This window comes from Mustela nigripes, chromosome 2 (assembly GCF_022355385.1).
Source record: "Mustela nigripes isolate SB6536 chromosome 2, MUSNIG.SB6536, whole genome shotgun sequence".
Taxonomy (NCBI): Eukaryota; Metazoa; Chordata; class Mammalia; order Carnivora; family Mustelidae; genus Mustela; species Mustela nigripes.
In genome coordinates, this window is record NC_081558.1 from 207,148,693 (window position 1) to 207,172,607 (window position 23,915).

At 52.1% G+C, this 23,915-nt stretch overlaps 2 protein-coding genes across 2 annotated transcripts in view; one reads left to right on the plus strand and one right to left on the minus strand.

The window, feature by feature from the left end:
- Positions 1 to 2,101, plus strand: part of MRAP (melanocortin 2 receptor accessory protein) — an 18,660-nt gene extending 16,559 nt beyond the window's left edge. The window contains exons 2-3 of the mRNA XM_059388214.1: positions 24 to 123; positions 1,540 to 2,101. Of these exons, the coding sequence (XP_059244197.1) occupies positions 24 to 123; positions 1,540 to 1,780 (341 nt within the window). The 3' untranslated portion in view covers positions 1,781 to 2,101. The remainder of the gene's footprint in view (positions 1 to 23; positions 124 to 1,539) is intronic.
- Positions 2,102 to 3,386: 1,285 nt separating this feature from the next.
- URB1 (URB1 ribosome biogenesis homolog) overlaps positions 3,387 to 23,915 on the minus strand; it is a 68,190-nt gene continuing 47,661 nt past the window's right edge. Inside the window, exons 29-39 of the mRNA XM_059392258.1 lie at positions 23,505 to 23,676; positions 22,919 to 23,021; positions 12,435 to 12,595; positions 11,778 to 11,889; positions 10,323 to 10,429; positions 9,659 to 9,802; positions 8,260 to 8,369; positions 7,657 to 7,854; positions 6,208 to 6,449; positions 5,216 to 5,782; positions 3,387 to 4,160 (exon numbers count right to left, since the gene is read on the minus strand). Coding sequence (XP_059248241.1) covers positions 3,979 to 4,160; positions 5,216 to 5,782; positions 6,208 to 6,449; positions 7,657 to 7,854; positions 8,260 to 8,369; positions 9,659 to 9,802; positions 10,323 to 10,429; positions 11,778 to 11,889; positions 12,435 to 12,595; positions 22,919 to 23,021; positions 23,505 to 23,676 — 2,098 coding nt within the window. The 3' untranslated portion in view covers positions 3,387 to 3,978. The remainder of the gene's footprint in view (positions 4,161 to 5,215; positions 5,783 to 6,207; positions 6,450 to 7,656; positions 7,855 to 8,259; positions 8,370 to 9,658; positions 9,803 to 10,322; positions 10,430 to 11,777; positions 11,890 to 12,434; positions 12,596 to 22,918; positions 23,022 to 23,504; positions 23,677 to 23,915) is intronic.

Sequence of the window (23,915 nt, forward strand, 5' to 3'; positions counted from 1 at the left end):
CCCCCCCCCCCCCCCCCCCCCAGATTTCATCGTCATCACCTTCTGGGTGAGCCTGGCGTCCTTCGTCATGCTTCTCTTCCTCATCCTGCTCTACATGTCCTGGTCGGGCTCCTCACAGGGGAGGTGAGTATGGAGGGCGCCGGCACAGGTAAGTCACGGGCTGAACAGTGAGGGGCCGCAGGTCCGCAGCGCGGGGTGCTGTTCCGTCACGAAGAGGAACAGATCCCCGATTCCTGGTCCGACATGCATTCACTTCCAAGACCCTGTGCTAAGTGTAAGAAGCTAGATGCAAAAGGCCCCCGTGTTGTAGGATTCCATGGATATGAAACATCGAGAATAATCTAGACACAGAAAGCAGATTAGTGCTGGCTACTGGGGCCGGGGCTTCTTGGTCCGATGACAGGAATATTCTCCGGCAGACTGTGCGGATGGCTGCACAGTTTGTGACTCTACTGAAGATCTCTGAATTTTCCATGTAAGCGGGTGAACTTTGCTGTCTATAAAATATAGCTCCATTAAGCTGTTAAAGAAAACCGAGTCAAAATGACCCCATGTGGCAGTTAGGGCTTGTCAAATGACTCACCAGAAAAAGGGGACCCAAATGTAGGCATCTACGACCACCATCTGTTATTGAATACGTACTGTGTGCCTTAGCGGCCAAACTGGTCACACAGGGAGGCGGAACGCTCCCTGGTCCGGTGGGTGCCCAGGCAGCCGGGGCTGAGGAGTCCTGCCTGTCTAAGGGCTACCATCTTACACGGCACATGGGTGATGATGTTCGCCCTGATACCAAAGAAACGTTCTCCAGACATTTCAACGGGCGCGGAATGCTCAGGGGAGCTAAGTGGGTCTTTGTAAGATTTGGGAAGGAGATGCTGCATTGCTCCAAGGAGTTGTTCTTTTTATGCTTAAAAATAAAAATTTCCACTAGCATCATCTGAAAGGAGGGCTCTGCTCTATCAGGCTCCCGTCCGGACCCTCCTCCTTCATGTTAGAATTAGAACTATTTGGAACTACTCTAGCGGGGACGGATTCTGTACCAGAGCATCACCTCGTGTTATCCTGACGGCAGCTAAGAGGTGATGATGGTCCCAGTTCATTGATGGGACAGGAGGGCGGGTGGGACGTGGTGGGCCGGCTCACTCCAGGCCGCTGTGCCCACTGCCCCAAGCACCTCCCGTTTGGGAGAGGCATCAGAGAGGATGGAGGCACAGGTGCACATACTCAAGCAAGTGGATGGCTGGAAGATCCACCCACCGGCTCCTCATCGTAAGTGGACACAAGGGAGATGTGACCGCAGACGGAATGACCGAGGGTCAAGGTCACCACTGAGCACTGCCTATTATCTTCCATTGCTCCACAGTGGTGACCCTCATGAACTGGGCTGACCCTCCCCCACGGCCTGTTCCCTTAGCAGAGGTGCTCTTGTCCCATGATGTCTTCTCTGTGGGTTCTGGGCAGGCAGGATGGCGCAACAGGAAAGCACCCAGTACGTTCTCGCCAGCTTTGATGCCTGCCTCCCATCTGCTCTGTCCACAGGAACAACACCCAGCACCACACAACATGCCCCTGGAGTCACAGCCTCCACCTCCCGCTCTGCATCCGGGGGCAGCCCCCCCGGCTCCACGGAGCTCGGCCAGAGCCCCAGGCGGCCGAGCACGCAGCCCTGAGCGGCAGCAGCGGCCACGAGCCCCTGCACTTGCCCCACTCTGCCCCCCGCACCTACCCTGCTCTCCTCCCAGAACTGGCCTTTGACGGGGACCCCCACAGCATCAGCTGATGTCGGGAACAAGTGGGGTGAGCCTCCCTCTGAAGACAGAACCTCTCAACTGTAGAAGTGACACCAGCAAATCGGTGAACTCAGACTGAATGCACGGCTGCCTTCGGAAAGCCTACTTACGTGCAGCTGGAAGTGCAGGCCAGGATGTACTTTATGAGGGGACACAAGTACGCGTGACCCAGGGCTCAGAGTACCCCGCCTAGCACAAGGAAGCAGCCCCAGAGAGTGCGGATTTCCAGTGCATTTTACCTGCAAACGTACTTCTTATGTTCACTTTGGGAAGGGTAGAAAATAAAATATGTACGAATTAATTTTTAAAAATATTTGCTTGCTATTACTGGGCCACTTTTTAGCTTCAACTATTACTGCTGTGATATGGTTTTTTTAAAGATTTATTTGAGAAAGAGAGAGTGGGTGTGCACGTGCGCAGTGGGGGGAGGTGGGGAGGGGCAGAGAGAGAGGGAGACAAGCAGACTCCTCGCTGAGCATCACGGGAGGGCGTGGGCGGCGGGGAGGGGCCTCCATCCCAGGACCGAAACCAAGTCTGATGCTTCACCACCCAAGCCACCCAGGCACCCCGTACTGCTGTAATATTTACCAACCCTGAGTTTCAGGCAGATCTGAACCTTCTTTAGGACACCCAGGGAGGGCATCCCCGTCCCCCACTGTCACCCACCTTTACTAAGACAGGGCAGTGCTGGCCCCACCAGCCCCGCTGACTGCAATCAAGGGACCTAAGTCACACTCCCGACCTCCCCAAAGCCTTTAAAAGGCAGAACCCAAGGGGAGAGGGGTGCACTGGAATGGTGTCCAGGACGTCTCTAAGCTGGTTGGATGAGAGCCACCTGGGTGACGTTACGGGACCTCTGGTCTGAGTCCTCCGAAGGACCCAGTCCTTCAGTGCCCAACAGCCTGGCCCTGGCAGACGGAAAGTGCAAAGCCCCAGAACCTGCACCCCACCCCGGGTGGACTGAACTATCCCCCAGGCGGGGGCGGGCTCAGCCTTCTCTGACTTGGGGGCAGTGGGCTGAAAAGGAAGCGGAGGGCGGGGAGACGAGCTCCAGAGACACAGAAAAGGGGCGAGAAGGAACTCGTGGACTTTCTTACTTGAACCTAAAAGCACAAGTCTGATTTGGGTATGGTCTCAAAACACACTGTTCAGGTGTTTGGGGTGTGGGGGAGGGGAGGGAGCCACACCCTGCTTTCTAGACAAGGAGCCCGGACTGGGTAAGGGGACTGGAGGCAGACAAGCACTATCCTTATCCGGTCAAAAGTCCTCAATCGTGAAAGACCACCAGAACCCAGTCTAAGGAATGCCGCAGGAACATCAACGTGTCAACGTTTAAGCTGAGGCCGAGGGACTGGGAAGGCCGCCGTGCGGTCCTGTGACTGAGGCCAAGCAGCAATCCCCCCGCTTAGCCCCCACACTGTACGGGAGGGCGGTGGGCACACGCGGAGCTCTAGCCGCACGCACCAGAGCTCTCCAGGGTTTGTGGGCTGCTGCGCCGATTAACATAGGAACCTAAAAGTCAAATCTTGACCTTTAAAATGCACATTTCTGTGAAATAAAATGGCCTGTTAATACCAATTAAGCAAAACACAAATGTCTAACAAAAATAGAGATTTATTAACAAGTTACAAAATCCCAAGACCCTGCTTTGAAACAATTAAAAAAAATACAGGCTTTCTTTCCAAAGCAGAGGTTGAATCCATTTTACACTGTAAGGGTCTAGTGTAATGCCCTTTTACATACTAAAATAATTAACTCTGGCCCGAGCTCATTCACTCACAAGGCTATACACAGCTCTGTAAGACTTCTCATGCGAAGAAAAGCTGAAACATCTCTCTTCACCCTCTTAGCTGACGGACTGTATTCTTGGACATTTTGGCTTTAACATGTACAAATCTCTTCCGTGCTCCAAAGTGTCACCTCAACTTGACGTGTCTTCTCTGGAGAGCGACGAAGCCGAGAGGAAGGGTCTTGCCTGTCTGAACACTGAACGGGCTTGCGGCCCGGAAGGCCCCCCGCCCACTACAGCTCCGACTACCCTGTGTGCGCTCCGTGCCTGCTAGTGCTTTAAATGAGTCAACGTCACTTGTCAGGAAACGCAGTGACCGCAGACAGAACTTTTGCACGAAAACCTTGACTCAACCGAACTTCTAGAACCTGGGGTCAGGAGGCATCAGGAGGCAGGGCATCACGCGCTAGGGGCCGAGGCGGCGATGTCCTTGCAGAGGATGACGATGGCCTCTTCGTCGCCACTTAGCGTGTCCTCTGTGGCGTCACAGATCATTTGGACATGGGTTAGGAGGGTGTCGGGCTGCTGGGCCCCCAGCCAGACGTCTTTAATGTACAGAGACACCAGGAATGCTGCGGTGGCTGAGGAAGAGGTGGACAACAGGGCCATTAGGACACAGGCTACTTCGCTGGAAAACCGGTCACTTCCCCCCAATGCCCCTCCCCCCACGCATGGGGACACAGGGGCTTTGCTCAACGCCCAGTGAACTGTGGCAAAAGGAGGCGAGCAAATGTTTAAAAAAAAATTAATTTTGCCTTTGCTTAACTTTGGGGTTAATCTTCTTTGCTCTAAAATTAATCTTTTTATTTGATCAATGTGTGTAAAATGTACGGAAAGCTACTACAACCCAAGTTTCTTCTTGGTTCTGGCCACCCGTACCGAGAATCAGAATTAAGGTCTGAGGGGGCGCCTGGGTGGCTCAGTGGGTTAAGCCTCTGCCTTCGGCTCAGGTCATGATCCCAGGGTCCTGGGATCGAGTCCCACATCGGGCTCTCTGCTCAGCAGGGAGCCTGCCTCCACCTCTCTCTCTGCCTGCCTCTCTGCCTACTTGTGATCTCGGTCTGTCCAATAAATAAATAAAATCTTAAAAAAAAAAAAAAAAAAAGAAAGAATTAAGGTTCCGAGATCATTTCACGTCATTTCATCAATGGCACAGGGGAGGTGACAGGGCTTCCCAGGCCCAGACTCAACTCCCCGAAAGCGTCCAGACGAGAGAAGCCATCCCCCGCTCCTGCCCCTGGGGGTCACCTGCCGGGCCCGCTGGCTCAGCTGTCCTCCCGTCCTGCCCCCTCCCATCCCTGGGGAAGGGGCGTGGAAAGGACGGCCCGTGAGCGTGCCCGGGCGTGTACGTGCAAGTCCGCACACGCGTGCACCTGCAGCCACGGGTACCCCGGGGGCCCGTGAGAAGGAAGCCCTCGCAGGAGGAAGGCTGGGAACGGAGGACAGCTGGCGCCCCGCAGTGGGCCTGAGCGGGCACTTGTCCGCAGACACTCGGCCGCCCCTGGGCTCTCGCCTGAGAGCAGAGGCCTCCGCTCCCTTCACGTCCGGGCCGACGGCAGCTACGAGCCCGGCACTCTGGCTCGGCCGCGTGAGTGCTACATCCCGAGTCCCCGACAGGCTCGACGCGGCACCTCACCTGCGGTGGCTCCATCGTCCTCCTGCAGGGAGGCGAGGCAGAGGCGCTGGACCGCCGGGTAGCAGGGGCTCCGCGCCGGGCCCTGGGCCGCCAGCAGCTGCAGCAGGACCTCGCTGAACAGGCAGGCCAGGCTCCGCGCAGGCCCTGCCAGCTCCCCGGCGCTGCAGAACCGGCTGTACAGCTTGAAGATGCTACTCCTCATGGCGCTGTCCCCGAGCAGCTCGGCCACGACCCCCGGCTGCGGCAGAATGTGGCTCTTCAGCCAGCCGAGCAGTCCTGCGGCCTCCGCCCTGCTCGGTGGACACTCCGCCACCGACCGCAGCGCCCAGCGGACCGCCAGGGACGTGGCAGCGCACGCCAGGCCCGGTGCAGTGCTCTCGGGGGCGGCCCCGACCGCGGGCCCCCAGTGGGTCAGTATGGACCTCAGGAGGCCCCTGCACGTCTCCAGGGCGGCTGCCTGCGCCTCGGGATCAGCCGTCTCCTTTGCCTCCCCTGGCTTCTTCTTCCGGCCCCGTGGGCCTCGGGCTCGGGCTGGCACGACAGGCTTGTTCTTGTCCTTGAGCATCTCTGTCACCCACCCAGAGAGGAAGGAGTGAGCCTGACACCCTCTTCCCCACACGGATCGGGGGCAGGTGGGTAATGGAGCGGGGAAGAGGGAGAGGTCCCGAGAGCTGGCCCTGCTTGGCTCCCACAGGACATGCTCCTACCCTGGAGACCCACGAGAGCTCCACACCGGACCGGACTGTGACGGTCACCGCTGCTCTCAGGACAAACCCCGTCCGTCCTCACCACAACCAGAGCCACCTGCTGGCCCTCCCCGGGAGCAATGACAGTGGCAAGGAGAGCTCCAAGCCAGGTCTCCCCAAGGATGGGGGGCCCTGGGGACCTCAGCAGCTTCAGCCACGCTGCTCAGAGAGGGCGCGTGCCGGCGGCTCTGCGGGGGACATGAGCACAGTTTGGGGAACACCACCCGGTCGGGTCCCGACACTCACTCAGGAGCTCCCTAACTTGGTATTTCTCAATGGCTGATCTCAGGTCGTCCTGGAGCTTCGCGTCTCTCTCGAGGAGACTCCATTTGTGCAGGAGGACGAGGACGTCCCTGGTGGACAGCACCGTCTCGTTCACGGTGAAGCGGTTCATGTCCTTGAAGGCCTGCATGACGGTGGCCCGGTACCTGAGCACGGAGTCGAGCGCCGCGAAGAAGCTGGTCAGCTGGGCGGAGGCCAAGGTCGGCCTGTAGGGAGCCAACGTCACACACTGAGCGAAAGCTTCCTCCGCATCCTCCAGCCCAGGACCAGCGCGGCTGGGCAATGCCACAGACCCAGAGGGGCCGAAGGTCCACCCACGACTCGGGTGACCCTTCACAACAGACACCGAAGCATGGAGCCCACCACCAAGAATAGGAAAAAGCAAGCCGCCCCAGCAGAGGCTCGGTGGGGACCCGAGTCTCCCCTCCATGCTGAAGGCATAGAAATCTCCTGGAAACCATGGCTAACCGGGAGAGCGAGGCGGAGAGGCCGTGAGGGTCGGGGCACCAGCCGCCTGACAAGCACCACAGGACGGCCGACGCCCCTGGGCCTCAGGGCCTCACAGACTCAGCCTCACCCACGGCCAAACCCCACCATGGGCTCCCTCAGGAAATACGCCCTAACCTCGAGGGAACTGAAAATTCAGTACCAGCTGCTCCACACAATATTAAAAATTATTTTAAATAGGAATCAGTTCTCAAACACCAGTGTGTCCTTCAACAGCCCCAGAATAAGAAAGCGGTCTGTCGACACTGATTTCTTAATTCAGAGCAACCAAAGACCACATGCTCTCAGATTTATCAAGAAAGTCTTCACTGAGATGATCATCCATTGGCGATCAGTTCTTCCGGTTCTAATCAGTACTACCTCTGTGCCTAAGCCAGAACTCCGAGCGCACAGGCTGTATTTTCTCTAAGACTGTGCTGTGGAATCTGGGGAGCAGTCAGCAGTCTGAGGAACCGAGGAGCATTATTACCAGGGGCCAGATGGAAATGCTGGAATTTTCGAGGAGAGTCTCAGACAAGTGAGTCTGTGCGGGCTGGCGAAGGCAGAGGCAAGTCTGGGAACAGCCTGCCTTTCTTAGGCTTAAAGTCACGGAAAAGATGTTCTTTCTATAAGATACCACTTAAAGTGCTTGAATCAAATTATCAAGTTGTTTGCCGCTAAAAATGATCTGCTATGACACGTTTTAGGTTTCCAGAGTGTCAGGTTCTCAGGGTCGTGAAAGGAGCCTCCCGAAGTTGAAGCAGAAAAGAAGAAACAGCTAAAATAGATTTTCTGACATCATCCATGGCTGACAGCAGCCCTCGGGCCCACAGCCCCACCTGTGGAGCCAGGACCGAGGGGACCACTGAGAGGGGGCGTCCACAGAGGCCCCATGCTAGGGGCCGTGCCGGTGGGGCAGGCGTTTACCTCAGGTGCCTCGTGAGTGCAACAAGAACATACAGGAACTCGTTGACCAAGTGCAGGGCGAGCAGCTTCTGAGGCTCCTGGGACCCTGGCTGGCAGGAAGCCGGGCCCTCTGACGCCACTCCTTTGTCCCCCAGGTTGGTCACCCACAGTGTGTGTAGCAACGAGATGATGTTGGACAGCAGCTGGGTCTCCAGAAACCTGCAACCAAGCACGGAACGCTCACTGCTGTGTCCTCTCCTCTCGGTGACCCTGGCTGGAGCAGGGGTGGGGGAGCCACGGGACAGACTCTGCCCGCAGTGGCCGCCCCGGCAGTGGGTGGCAGGCTGGCCCCTCCCCCAGCAATCCGGAACCTGCTCACCCGCACCGCAGCCCCCAAAGGCACAGCATCCGAATCAAAACAGCGAGCAGGCCACACAAACGGCTTCGGCATGGGGTGGGGCGGGGCGTGATTCTCATTTCTAGCTCCGCCATCCCCTGAAGTCCCAACGAGAGAGTCTGGATTCTACTGCCATCTCCCACCCACACCGAAGCCCGCAGCGGACTCCACGGTCTCCACCGCGCTCTCTTCCCACCCAACACACGTCTCACACACAAGGTGCTCACCTGCTCTCAAGGATGTGCAAAATCCACGTTAAAAGGCTATAGTCCCGCAGGATCTCATAGGCGGACTGGGCATCCCGGGCAGCGTTCTGCAGAATTTCGAGAATCCAATTCTGAAAACCCAAAACTAAGAGTTACTTCTCAGTACGAAAACCAATTTTACTGGATCAAAGGAACAAGTTAAACAACACGACGGTCTGTTCTGTTCCCAGGCGGTGGCAGACGAAGCTTGCCTGGCTAAGTCTGGGAGTGTGGTGGCGATGTTGGCCAGACACAGACTCCACAGCCACTGCCCGCCCTCGGGGAGCCCACACCTGCGAGTCCATCCTAAGGAACCAACCCACAGGCCTCAAGTCCTGGCTCAGAAACCACATGGCCCAGATGTGAGGCTGGGAGAGAACACGGACCCACTTCGTCCAGAGAAACAGCTAGTGGCCCATTTTGTCCCTTCGGTTTTACCACCTGGAAAGGCAGACAGAAAAACGGGACTGCCCCTTGAACGGTGAATTGGGCCTTTTAGAGTTCTCCCATGCCATAAAAAATAAAAAACTACTGTATCCAAATTCAGTTTATTCCGACGTGTTTCTCTCTTCTGAACTGCTCACATTTACCCACATTTTATACACCATCAGACACAAAAGCTGACGGGGCTACAAATTAATCCAAATACCGTGGCTTCACTTAAGTTACTCCTTCGGCCACCCCTGGCCTTTAGAACACTCAAACACGAGCTCTTGGTCGAGGGCATTTCCTCATTGGCTCTGACACTGTTGGTTTTGACTCCAACTCTTGTTTCCTAGCTGAGTTTTGGGAATCTACAGCTTCTGTGCATTTAGTGACATTCTGGTGGCTCCAAAGGGTCACAGTTACTGGGTAGCTCTACTAGCAAGCCAAGCCACAGCGGAGGAGCCATGACAAATAGTACATCACCCGAGGACAGATGGCAGTGAGTGCCAGCCCACAGCCTCGACAAACAGCACATCGCCCGAGGACGGATGGCAGTGAGTGCCAGTCCACAGCCTCTATAGGAAAGGCACTCGTGGGATCTCATTTTCCCTCGTGGAAAGTCAGCTTGATGTCACATTAGTAGGTCGGTCATGTCCAGGCTGGGATTAGAATTCACACAGATTTCACTTGCAAATAAAACCTTTAGAAATATGGGGCAGCCCTGGGTGGCTCAGCATCTGACTCTTGGTTTTGGTTCAGGTCACGATCTCAAGGTCATGAGATCAAGTCCCCCATCCAGCTCCATGCTGAGCATGGGGTCTGCTTGAGATTCTCTCTCTCTCCCTCTCTGCCTCTTCCCGTTCATTCTCTCTCTACAACCCGCCCCCCCCCGCCCAACCACCTTGAGAAGCAGCACAGCCCTGCTGTGCTCAGACAGACTGTGGGCGCCGCCTACCTGGGCCTCGTCGTCACACAGCGGGCTGTTGAAGAAGGACAGGACGATGTGGAAGACGCCTCTCCGGGCACAGAGCTCGTAGCAGTGCCTGTCCCGCATCCCCTGCCGCAGGATCTCGAACAGCCATTCCCGTTCTGTCTTATGCTGTAACCCAGGCAAGCAGGAGACTGCTGTTCCCGACCTGAGGCCCCTGCAAACCCCACCACTCCCGAGTGCCAGCAGCAGAGCAACAGCCACAGCTGCAAAAACCTTTGTCTGTTGTTGGCTGTGTCATTGAAGAGCCTTAGGATTTGACTTGGTTTTTTTAGACCAAGTTCAAACACTGCCCTGAATCGACTCATGTGGACATCTACAAAATCACATTTAATACTGACCCCAGCCCTTCACCAAGGACACAGAATGAGAGTGCCATAAAACGTAGGCCTCTTAAGGACTGTTTTGAATGTGTGAGAAACCACCTAAGAATTAACACATGGCATGAAAAGCATTTCTACAAGCGAGCCTGCGTGACCTTTCACTTTCCTGACCGTCTCGCTCCAACACTGTCTGCGCAACTGGGCTGCCGGCCGCCAACAGCACCCAGGGGAGAGTACCAGAGTGACAGCAGGGGCTCATGATCCAACGGAGGAGTCTCCGGGGCCCTCGGGGACTTTAGAAGCCTCACCTCCAAGTCTGAGCTGTAGAAGAACTGGTAGAAGCCCGGAACTTTGCTCATATTCAAGTACTCGTGTGACAGCAGGAACTTGTTGATCTTCAAGTACATGTGGTCCTCTGAGAACAAAGGCAGAGAGTCGCTCAGAGCAGGCCCCAGCGGGACCCCCACACTCCACTGGAGTTGGGGAGCAGGAGCTGGGGATCAGAAATCCGTACCCCCCACGGAGTTTTTGTATCCTTACTCCGATTCTCGGTTCTCGAGAACCAGACTGCAGCAAGAAGACACCCGGCTCCAGGCTGCACACGGTTCAGAAACCACGGAGGATGCTGCCCCGCCCCGGCCAGCAGCCCACCGCATGAGCTCCAATCGGCTGGGGTGCAGAGGGGAGCTGGCGCCCACCCCGACCGGCCTCTAGCTCAAGGGCAGTGTCCCAGCACGGGAGCCTCAGACGCCCCCCGGGTCACTCTGGGATGCAATGAGGCCGATGTGGACACACGTCTCCTCCCCTGCTGCCACCTACCTTCTGATCACTGCCTCCGACCTGTCCTGACTGCCCGGATCCTCGGAGGCCACCCCCTGACCACTGCTGCCTGTGCTCCCGACCCTGACATTGGTCTGAGATGGCACAGGCCGGACCAATCACCCTGGCCTCTGCTAGGATAGTTTCTCCCAGGTGTCTCTTTCTTTAGAGTCTACAAATGACTGATTACTCTCTCTCCTCCTGTAATTTCTAAAAGAAAAACCATGAAATAAAAACTATACGGAGAAGATGGAAACTAGATCTGAAGTGTAATAGCAATGCGACTGGAGAGGACCTGCGGGACCCTGGACAGGCTATCTGACATGGGGGGCCTCGGATGGCGGGGGGCTGCTTCTGTATCTGAACGAGACCACATGACACAGAACCCTGTGGCCCCAACACAGCCAACACCTGTCCTCAGGCTACCTTGGCAGTGGTGCCCGTGGCCGCCGCACAAGGAGCCGTGTGTTCTTGGACCCAGGCCGGCACCTGCATGGTGACGGCTTCCAGGCCAAACACCTTCTAGCTCAGGACCCACGAGCTGTGCAGACTCTCACTTCCATGAATAGACCCACAGCTGCTGTGGGACAGACTTCCTGCGTCAGGCGCCCTGCAGGTGCAGGACCCCCCATGCCCCCTCACAGCAGCCCCAGGGGGCAGGTACCACGACAGGCGTGTCCTGTGGCGTCCCAGGCCCACAGCGAAAGCGAGGACACATCCCACGCCCCCTCACACACACTGCTCTGCGCTGGGCTTCCTCACTGGGCTTCTTTCTGATCTCAGCCACGGGGCCCGGAAAGAGCTTCCTCACAGCCACGCTTTACTCACTGCCCACACCCATGGCTCACTGTCAGAGCAGGGCGTGAGCCGGACACGGCCTTATTTACACGCATGGCGGATCACGCTGGTGGGATTAATGCCGACAAGCGGACCTGCGGTGGTACCTGGTTTCAAAATCTGCGAGGCTGCTTTGGCAATGAAGAGAGTCAAGGTAAAGGTGAGTCTCATGTTCTGAGTTCGGATCCCATTCCGGACTACATCCAACAGGTAGAGTAGCTTAAAACCAGGAAAACAGAAGAACGGGGGAAAAAAAAAGAATTTTCAGAACTTGTGCAGCCTTGTCTTGTGCAGCTGAAACTACAGCTCTGCTGGGTGGCCCACTCTCCCCATCCCAGCGGCCACCAGAGATGACGCTCGGAATGGCAGTGTCCCTGATCACTTCCTTGAGGAGTCGGGCACGTACCCAAGGGCAGAGGAGACAAGCGAGACTCCTCCTGTTCCCTGCCGCCTTGGAGCCCAGCCTTCTGGAGCTCGGTGTGTTCTGGGTAACAGCTGCCTTAACCACTGAGTTCAGACCAAAGAAACTGAACTGCTTTGCCCACCTACACACAAGAAGTGTTAGGAAGGGTAGAGCTTTCTCAGGCTCCACGAGGGCTGAGAACCAGAGGTAACCCCCAGCATCACTCCCTACAAGGGAATGGACCTTGGTTCTTTGTCAGCAGTCTCCTTCCAACATGCTTCTATGCTCCCCAGAAATGCCGCTACCAGACTCAGCAGAAAGCCAGCTCCAGAGGTCCACCAGGACCCTCAGCCCCACTCACCTGGGACTGCTCTCGGAACCGCGCCCCCTCCAGCTGTGAGTAGTAGGCCGCCAGCACGTAGTAGGCTGCAGCCCGCATCTGGGGGTCATAGCTGCTGAGGGCCGCAACAGTTAGGCCCAGAGCATTGGAATCCAAAAATTTTCGACAATCCACCACAAATTCTATGGAAGTAAAATACAGCATTAAATACATACACACAAGGAATGATCATGATGCTTGTGTAACATGGGGAATTAAATTTCCTTTTGCATTTTGCCAACATTAGCGATGAACACACACATACAGCACGATCACGATGCTTGTGTAACATGGGGAATTAAGTCTCCTCTTGCCAACATCAGCTATGAGTGGGAGACACAAGAAATGGAAGTCTCTCCAGCTCCCTTTAACTTCTGCTGAAGTTGGATTAAAGCCTAGCTTCCCCTGCACGGCAATAACCCCTACTTGCAGCTTCTATAATGCTTGTCAATCCCAACTGGGATTATTTCATGACTTCTCACAAATACTCAACGAGCCAGAGAAGAATGAGGTGCCATTTAGACCTGAGACACGAGATCCCAGCAGGCTGGAGGCCTGGGGAACACGACTGGGCAGCTGGCCGAGAAAACCAATTTCCTGTCTCTACCCTGTTCAGCCCACAGCTTCTGAATTCCTAGCCACGAACACCAGTAAGGAAAACATGAAAGGCAGGGAAGCTGGAAAGTTTAGCCAGGGCAAACCTGTCTGACCTGGCCCAACAATTTTTTTTTTTTTAATTTTAAAGATTGTATTGACTATTTGACAGAGAGATACAGAGAGACAAGCAGGGTTGAATGGCAGGGAGAGGGAGAAGTAGACTCCCCACTGAGCAGAGAGCCTGACTCGGGATTCCATCCCAGGTTCCTGTGATGGAGACCCGAGCAGATGCTCAACTGACTGAGCCACCCACGCACCTCCAACCCATCAATTTTAGTAAAAACCTACAACCACTTCAGGAAATGACGTGACCAAGAGAGAAGGTCAAATATACACAGGGACCCACCTGACCACAACTTAAAGGGCCTGATTACCAATAACAAAATTCGGGACACTTAGAATCCTCTTTAATAAAGATCTGAGGCTTTTTACAACATAAATACTGTCACAAATTTTAAGATAAAAATTGACGAAAAACCTTAGAACAGGGACAGGTCACTGTGTTTAAAAACAACTAAGTGGCAGGTTTGGTCACGGAAATCACCCACGCAGATGCTCTGTAGACCAAGGGACTGGTGAGCTAGTGTTCCTGTTAAATCAGGAACCCAACACAAACCAACGGAAGTGACGACCCCCAGACCGTCATCTTGGAATGTACTATCGATTAAAGAAATGCCACCAGTGTTTTTAAAAAGTCAAACTCTTTTTTTCTTCTCTTCCTAATGTTAGATTTTTAAAAGCTAATTCTGGCAATTAAAAAAACCTGAGAATCAATAATAAGAAGAAAAATTGCAATAATAAGCTACTTCTCTATAATTCCAAGAGCTCCACAGCACAAAATAGTCTCCAAGTGGGTGGCTGCCCACGAGCACAGAAATCCCTTTACACCATCAAGTGTCCTTGTCCCTCAGAAGTGGCAGAGCTCCCTAGACCTTCCACCAGCATCTCCCCTGAAGGGTGACTGATGGGGGCACAGACGCACGCATACAGTTCCCTTCCTCTTTCTCAATGTTTATCAAGGAATAACCAGGATTTCCACTTCCACCCAAGACAGTGGCAGAAACCTGAATTACCTGTCCACCAGAAGTGACTAAAAACTAGAAACGAAACAAGGTTTTTCAAGACATTGGACCTGAGGCAACAAATGGCTGTGATCTCCAAGAGAGAAAACAAGATGAACCTTCTGATCATCCCAGCTCGAAGCCTGGAGATTTCTAGGCCAAGGCCCAGGGAGGACAAACCAAGGCAGAGACTGGAGAATGCTGAGTTATGCAGACAAGAGCGCCCAGCTGGGACGCCAAGGTGGCCAGAATTCACACAGCAGAGTCCCGGGGAAGAGAGCTCCACTCCCAGAGCACCATTTGGCAAGAGTGTATGAGGAAGCCGGCTGAGGCTGAGGAACAGGGACAACCCCAGGCTCGTGCCTGCCTGGAAACAGTTCCTGTCCCTACCAGCAGGGCAACATCCTCCCAGTTCACAGGGAAAAGGGAGACTGCTCAGAACGATTTAATGTCAGCTGTGGGGCAAAACTTGCCCCCGACTAAAATGCTGCTTTGGTGCCACCTAACAGATTCAAAGCAAGATCGGAGGGACTGGACCATTCCTAAGTAGCTCAAATGTGTCCTAGAGCAAAGCTCAAGAACATTCACAGGAATATAAAAATATCCAGGATCAAACAAGATAAAATTCACCATGTCTGGTTTACAATAAAAAATTACCAGACATTCAAATAAGCACAAATATAGCCCATCAGAAGAGGAAAATCCACCCTGTGAAAAGGACTCAGATATGACAAAGGTAACAGAACTTCTGTTGTAGTTGTTGTAACTACTTTTGTAACTACTACAACTGCACTCTACATGTTCAAGAAGCTAGAAGAATCACTGAGCATGTTAAATGGACACACAGAAGATATAAGAACTCAAACCAAGTTTCCAGAGGTGAAAATTAAAATGTCTGAGATGAAAAATGCATTGGAAGAGATTATTAGCAGATTAGACATTACAGACAAAGAGGTTAGTGAACTCTAAGACAGCAACAGAAATGATCCAAATTGAAACACACAGAGAAAAAAAAATTGAAACCTGGAACAGAACATCATGGAGCTGTGGGACAATTCTCCAGCAGGATAATATACATGTAATTAGAGTCCCTGAAAAGTTTCAAGAAATAATGGCCAAAACTTTTCCAATTTGATGAGAACTACAAACCTACAGAGCCAAGAAGCTCAATGAACACCCCAAATATAAGAAACATAAAAGAAAATTACACTAAGGCACATTCTAATTAAACTGCTTGAAACCAACGATAAAAAAATATCTGCAGAGCAATCACACAACATACAGAGACACAAAAGAACGAACAATGGTAGATTTATTTTCCTTCCTTCCTTCCTCTCTTTTTTCCTTCCTTCCTTTTCTTTCTTAAGTAGACCCATGCCCAGTGTGGAGCCCAATGCAGGACTTGCACTCATGACCCTGGATCAAGAGCTGGGCTGACATCAAGAGTCGGATGCTCAACCCACAGTCATGCTGGCCCCTAACAGATTTCTTGTTAGAAACACTGCAATCCAAAATCAAGCAGCAACATCTTTCAAATACAGTAAGAAGGGGGAAAAAAAACCTGTCAGCCTAGGATTTTATACCCTGTGAAAACCGTTCAAAAGTTAAGCTCTTTTTTCTACAAAAGAACTGAAAGAACTGATCAGCAGATGTGAACTACAAGAATTCTTAAAGGAAGTATTTGAGGCAGAAGGAAAATGACAGAAGATGGAAATCTGGGTCTACACAGAGGAATTACCAGAACCAGAAACGGTAACTGTAAGATAGTGAATATAAGCTGTTTAAATCTCCTTAAAGGTAACTGACAATTTGAAGCAAAAACAACATATTGTGAGTTTTACAACATATAGCAGTAAAATATCTGGTAAGAACAGCACACAAAGCCAGAAGGGGCAGAAACGGATCGATACCGCTGTAAGGGACTTCTACTATCCGTGAGGTGGTATAGCCTCACACGAAGGCAAACTGTAATACATTCAAGGTGAGCACGATAAACCCTAAAGCAACACACACGTGCACTGTAGCTAAAAGCCAACAAAGAAAATAAAACCAGAATCAGATCAATAATCACATTAAACGTAAATGATGTACACATTCCAATTAAAAGGGAGAGATGGCCAGAATGGATTTTAAAAAGGCAAAACCCAAATACGTCTATCAACAGAAACACCATTTTTAATATACAGATGCAAATTAAAAGGATGAAGAAAGAATAATCTTGGACTCCAACAGTGTACAGACTAAATTTCTTCATTTCTAACAAGTGACTGCTTTTGATGAAAAGGGGGAAAAAACCCTAAAGCTTTAGAAAAGCCTCCGACCGTGGGATAACCCTGTTTTGGAAAAGATGAGATGTGTTAAGATACACCTACATACCTATACACCAAACACACACAAATGGAATATATTTGGGAAAGAGAACAGTCTAAACATTTAATATTACACTCACTAAAAGCAGCTAGTACTCAGCCGGCAAGGGTATTTTTAGTAATCACTGACATTCTCCAGGACAAGTGGATTTTCCACGTGTCCCTGAGGAAAAGTCAATTTCATGTCCATGCTCACGTGCTCTTCTCTGAAGTCTTGGCTTTGTCACCCTTCAGGAAAAGAGCCGCCCTGGGGTGCGGAAAGTGTAACAGGCTATCAAAACACGGATATAAACACCACTCTCTGTTTCAGGAACCTCATAAATAGCAGTTTGGCCTTCTGACAACACATCTCTGATTGAAATGGCCAAACCAGCACAACGATCAAGGATTAAAATAAAAAGCACCCCATGTTTCGTGGGGCTTCAGCAGTTAGTACAACTGTGCCCCAGAGTCCAAAGAGCTCCTCCTCCCGCCCCCTCCTCTACCCCTTCCTTGGGGGCAGCCTGGCCGGGGACTGAGGAGTCCACGGGGTCTGTGTCCCTGTGATCTGGGGACGAGGCTCAGAGAGCTGCACACCGGCCTCTCCATTCTGTGACATTCGTGCACGACGAGCTGCAGATAGCCATCCAGTTCTGCCGAGGACAAGAAGTCGCTGTGGAAAAAGCATTTGTCACTGTCATTGCTAACAGCCCCGGCTGACCCTGTTTCTCAGCCAAGGACTCGGGAGAAGGGAGGCAGTAAGGTTAGCAAAACAGGTTCCCGGTTGCAGCAAAGGCTGTAATGGAGCAATGAGACCAGAGTTTCTCTGAAGTCTGGCAGCCACACTTAAAAACCAATTATCTGCCCAATTGAGGCGTGCAAGATTTTTTTTTTTTAAAAGATTTTTGTGTATTTATTTGACAGAGACACAGTGAGAAAGAGAACACAAGCAGGGGGAAGTGGGAGAGGGAGAAGAAGGCTTCCCGCTGAGCAGGGAGCCCGATGCAGGCTCGATCCCAGGACCCCGGGACCATGGCCCAAGCCAAAGGAAGACACACCCAACGACTGAGCCACCCTGGCACCCTGAGGATTGCAAGATGTTAGCAACACAGGGTTGTTAACAGTACAGGGTGTAAGAACGCTGCTGAGAACCTCTGCCCCACACACAGGATGAAGGAATCTCACGAACACAGTATGGGGCATGGAGAGCTAAGACAAAGGACACCGAGGGCCTAGCACCATTCACAGAAAGTTCAAATACAGGGTCCTGGCTCCTGCTGGACAGGGAGGGGCACTGCCTAGCAAGGGGCGCCCACTACGTGCTGCTCCTTGATCCGGCTGGTGGTTTCGCCCAAACTCCCACCATACACGCACGTGATTCATGGTCATTTTTTTCTTTTCTTTTCTTTTTTTTTAAAAAAGATTTTATTTATTTATTTGACAGAGAGAGATCACAAGTAGGCAGAGAGGCAGAAAGAGAAGGGGGGAAGCAGGATCCCCACTGAGCAGAGAGCCCGATGCGGGGCTCGATCCCATGATCTCAGGATCCCATGATCCTGAGATCATGACCTGAGCCGAAGGCAGAGGCTCAACCCACTGAGCCACCCAGGCGCCCCTCGTGGTCATTTCTATGTACGCCGCTTCAGTAAGAGTTCGCTCAAGACATTCTCCATGCTTACTTTTCCACCAAGGGCGGAAGCAAAAAGAAAAATACATGTTAAAAATAACATGAAAAATAAATTCATGGTTTAATTCAATAATAATAAATCTAGCCTACACTGGCCATATGCTGTTCGCAGATTTCTGTTCTGTTCAACTTACCATTTTACTGCTAGAAATTTCTCTCTCCCTACAAACTGGTATGCTTCCTTCTGTAGGACAGCAACATTTGTTTAAAACATTATGCTTCTACTTTTTGTTCCGGATGACAAGTATTCCTGAGCAAAATTTAATGACCTAGTTTTTCTTGTCTGGTTTTTTTTCCCTTTTAACTTTCGTATTTACATCTGTATTCACCTCTCTGCTTTTAAAAATTTTCTATTTTGTTGTGAATGATTTTAGTGTAATTGGTACTTTAAGCTACCACAAATCCTTTTTAGTGTGGCTATGCTTTGCAAATTTTCCTACGTGTATTATGCCTATAAAACTTAAAGTAGGCTGTATGTGGCGATTTCCCCAACTTCAAAGACCATTTACGAGTTCCCTCTCTTCACAAAAGGTCTCCCGGACACCCTCCTCCCCACCCAAAAAAGGGCAGTAGGCAAGATCCTGAGAACAACACTGTGTCCTAATTTTAGTATTTTTTATTAGTGTTTTTCCAAGCCGTTGCCTTCTGTCTCTTAAAAGCTCTCTTAAGAGCCTGAGCAACAGACTAAGTGATTTGTTATAATCCACTCAAGTTACCTCATGTTTTCAGACTCTGAAAAATCTATTTTTGTGCTGGATGAGAAACAGACCTCGCCAGGGCTGAAGGCAGGGGGAAGCAGGAGAATGTCTGGGCCGCACGCTGGTCCTGGTTTCTCTGTTAGGCTTACCGGGGAGTCCCTGGAAACAGTGAAGATCTCTGCCAGCCATGGCGGTGACTGTATGCAGGCCTGAAATGCCCCTGCTCTCCGGCAAATAAGACCTAGCTCAGGGGCGCCTGGGTGGCTCAGTGGGTTAAAGCCTCTGCCTTCGGCTCTGGTCATGATTCCAGGGTCCTGGGATCAAGCCCCGAATCAGGCTCTCTGCTCAGCGGGGAGTCTGCTTCCTCCTCTCTCTCTGCTTGCCTCTCTGCCTATCTGTAATCTCTGTCTGTCAAATAAATAAATAAAATCTTAAAAAAAAAAAAAAAAGACCTAGCTCAGCCACAGAACATTGTGCTCACGGAGGCCGGGGGGCCACAGCTACTTCCACCAGTGAGGAAGCCCCGAGGAGACCCAACCCTGACACTCTGTTAGGAGAGGCAGCAGTGGGGGACCAGCACGTCTGTTCACACGTAGGAGTGCTGGAGCATACAAGGACAACAAATGGTGCTGGGAAAATGGGACAGCCATGGGTGGAAGAATGACACTGAACTGTCTCCTCACACCACACACAGATAGATTCAAAATGGATGAAAGACCTCAATGTGAGACAGGAATCCATGAAAATCCTTGAGAACACAGGCGGCAACCTCTCCGACCTCAGCCGCGGCAACTTCTTCCTAGACACATCGCCAATGGCAAGGGAAGCAAGGGCAAAAATGAACTAGTGAGGTTTCATCAAGATAAAAAGCTTCTGCACAGCAGAGGAAACAGTCAACAAAACCAAAAGGCAACTGACAGAATGGGAGAAGATATTCACAAATGACATATCAGATAAAGGGCTAGTATCCAAGATCTATAAAGAACTCATCAAACTCAACACCCAAAGAACAAATAATGCAATCAAGAAATGGGCAGAAGACATGAACAGACATTTCTGCCAAGAAGACATTCAGATGGCCAACAGACACATGAGAAAGTGCTCCACATCACTCGGCATCGGGGAGATACAAATCCAAATCACAATGAGACACCACCTCACACCAGTCAGAATGGCTAAAACTAACCTATCAGGAAAGAAGGTGTTGGTGAGGTTGTGGAGAAATGGGAACCGTCCTACACTGTTGGTGGGAATGCTAGCTGGTGCAGCCACTCTGGGCAACAGGATGAAGGTTCCTCAAAAAGTTGAAAATAGAGCTACGCTACAACCCAGCAATCACATTATGGAGTATTTACCCTAAAGATACAAATGTAGGGATCTGAAGGGGCACGTGCACCTGAATGTTGATAGCAGCAACATCCACAATAGCCAAACTGTGGAAAGAGCCCAGATGTCCACCAACAGATGAATGGATAAAGAAGATGCAGTATATCTATACACAATGGAATACTATGCAGCCATCAAAAATTTGAAATCTTGGGGCTGCCTGGGTGGCTCAGGGGGTAAAGCCTCTGCCTTCGGTGTGGGCCAAGACCCCAGGACCTGGGATTGAGCCCAGCATCGGGCTCTCTGCTCAGCAGGGAGCCTGCTTCCTCCTCTCTCTCTTTCTCTACCTTCCTCTATTTGTGATCCCTATCTGTCAAATAAATAAATAAAATCTTTCAAAAAAAATTTGAAATCTTACCATTTGCAAGGATATGGATAGAACTAGAGGCTATTACGCTAAATGAAATAAATCAATCAGAAAAAGACAATTATGTGATCTCTCTGATATGGGAAATTTGAGAAATTAGGCAGAGGATCACAGGGGAAGGGAGTAAAAAATCAAACAAGTTGAAATCAGAAAGGGAGACAGAGACTCAATCTCAGGAAACAAACTGAGGGCTGCTGGAGGGGGCTTCTGGGTGATGGAGTTGGGGAGGGTATGTGCTATGGTGAGTGCTGTGTATTGTGTAAGACTGATGAGTCACAGACCTGTGCCCCCGAAACAAATAATACCTTACATGTTAACTAAAAATAAATAAATAAAAATAAAGCCTTAAAAAAAAAAAAAAAGACAACCGTAGTTGAAAAGGAACAAAACAGCACAAATAAGGACATGGTGTCCCAGTGCGGCTAAACTAAGTCCAGCAGGAAGCAGCCTGGGGGTCCTGAAGGCATCACACCAGCCACACCAATGGGCACAGCCACAGAACACAGGCCTTGCCCCATTCCCCACACCCGCCCCCGGTGCCCTCTGTGTAGGCCTGACTGCCGCTGCGACAGGCCACGAGGGAGCAAGCTGGGCCCGGGAGCACTTGCAAGAAGCAGCTAACATGTTCCCACTGGAGGAGGGGAAATTCAATGATTTTGAATATTCAGAGGCCGGAGGTTGGGTAGGAAGAGAGTTTCAGCGCAGACCCTCCGGTACCACCTAAATTTTGAACTTGTGAATATATCAGCTAATGTTAAAAATCACTTAAATTAGATACATAGCTCTGGGAAGATGAAGTGGACACAGTTTCTCTATTTCTAGCAGTAAGCACAAACGAAAAATCCTGGACAGATGTAAGACGACGCTGAAAGGTGGAAAGGAAGCTGACCAGCCGGGGGCTCAGGTGAGCGCCCCGTGTTCTCCTTCTGCCCCTGGTGTCACAGACTCTGAGCTGAGGAAGCCAGCAGCCCAGGAAACCAACAGGCACTGATAAAGCCTGAACAAAAGGCTGCTCTCTCTAGGCTCTAGAAGGAAGGCTAGAAGAGAAGCAGCCTAGCAAGACCAAATGTGGACAGTAGCTGCTCCGCCCCAACCGAAGACCTCAGAGGAGGCCGCGGCCCTGCTCCCACCCACCCCAGCGAAGGCGCGGTGTGGCGCCCGGCAGGCTGTGAGACGGGACCCCAAGTCCCCTGCTAGGGTGACGCTGTCGGGGAGGCTAAGAGGGGGCTGGGGGGCAGTACCAGAGGACCCTCCTGCTCCTCACTGAGCACCAGCGGAGGCCTCCTCAGGGGAGGCCCCACGAGGAGCAGTCACGAGCCGCTCCAGACTCTCCCGGCCCCGAGCATCAGCACAGACGATCCATGAAAGCAGAAACTGATCCATGGGACTTGCTCAAAATGAAAAACCTGGGCTCGGTGAAAGGCTCTGTCCCGAGGATGACAAAAGCTACAGACTGGGAGAAAATATTCGCCAGCCACATACCCAACAAAGGACGAGTACCTGGAATATATAAAGAACCCCCAAACCTCATGGGGAAAAACGTGAAAAAAGATCCCATTAGAAAATGGGCAAACCACATGCCCTGACATTTCAATAAAGAGGACATACAGAGCGCCGACGAACCTCAAGACGCTGGACACCGTCAGCCATCAGGAAATGCAAATGAAAACCACAGTGAGGTATCACGACACGTCTGCCAGTGACAAAACGCCGCACACCAAGAGACCCGCCATGCCCATGCGCAGCCCGCGTCCTGTGTCCCGCCTACGTTCGCTCACAAACACTCCCGCCCTCCGGCTACTCGACACTTAACTTCAAAATCACACTTACGCCAACAAAAAGCCGAGCTCGGCAGGCTCTCCCTCATTCTCAAAGAGAAAACCTGGTGGCATTTGATCACTATCTAGTGGCAATTCAGAAAAGGCTCCTGCCATTGAAAATTAGAAAAACCCAGCACGGATGAAAGGATACTCCCAGGATTTAAGATTATAAATGGCCTTGTTTTTTGTTTTTTGTTTTTTTTTTAAGTCACTGTATATTCAAAACATTCACTGTTACTCTTCTAAAAACCTCTGGAATGAAAAGGTAGGAAGGCGGATAGAGATACTCTAGGATGAGTAACAAACTTCTGTTACCATGGTAGTCACCCCCACGAGAAAGCTGATACGGTCCGGCCCCACGTCCCGGTCCGGCCCTACGTCCCGGTCCGGCCCCACGTCCCGGTCCGGCCCCGCACCCTGGCCCGCGGAAGGCCGCACTCACCCGGCCTGGTGAGCTCGCTGAAGAGATGCAGGAGAAAGCAGGGGTCATAAAGGTCATTGAGATCCACTGTGCTTCGGTCTCTAAAGATCAGTTCCTCTGCATCCTGAGACAGCCCAAAACAAACAGAAAGTGAGGTCTGGACTCATAAATGTAAAAACACATGAGTGCTTAGCCACTAATCTAGAGTTTAAATGACTTTGAATATTCAAAAGCATAAGAAAACAGCGCTTCTAACACAAAACAGCTACGTTTGGGATGTTTGGCATCTGTATCCCCATTTTGCAAAAACTAGTGTTTTTGCCAGGGTTCGGGGGGTGTGTGCAGGGCAGTTCTGAAGGACATGGGCATGGCCAGTGACGATAACGGCTGAAGCGGAGTGACAGGTGTACGGCAGCCCTGTCTCGGTCCCTCTGTGTACAGCTGGAACTGTACGGAACGCGATGTCAACAGCCCGTAAGAGAAATAGCGCGTGTGTTTCACAGGATGCTGAAGCCGAGGGGGCCAACGGACTCCCCAGCGGGGCGAGCAGGAAAGCATCCACTGCTGCTGAGAATGCCCCCCGCTGGCTCTGCCCCCAGCCCCGCACCTCGGGGGGCAGCAGCTTCCGCTTCTGGGGGAAGTGGAGGATGGTCTTCATCATGCGGTCCCGATCCAGCAGGCGGAGGATGTCCCCGACGCTCGGCTGCTGCCACAGTGACTTGCCCAGGCTCCGGCATGTCTTGTGATGCTCCACCGCCGCGGGGCCCCACAGCAGGACTCTAGAGCCAGGTGGGATGACAAAGACGGGTCACGCCTCCCCCCGGGACAGAATGCACGACGGGGACAATGGCCAGCAAGGGTAGCTCTGCCAAGCAGCCAGCACACGCCAGGCACTGCCCAGAGCACGGGACGAGAGCGCCGCCATCTAGTCCCCCTAACAAAGGGGGAGGTGCGCGTGGCGGAGAGGCTAGCAGGGATGGGGGCGGGTGACTGCGGGGGGAGGACACCTGCACGGAGC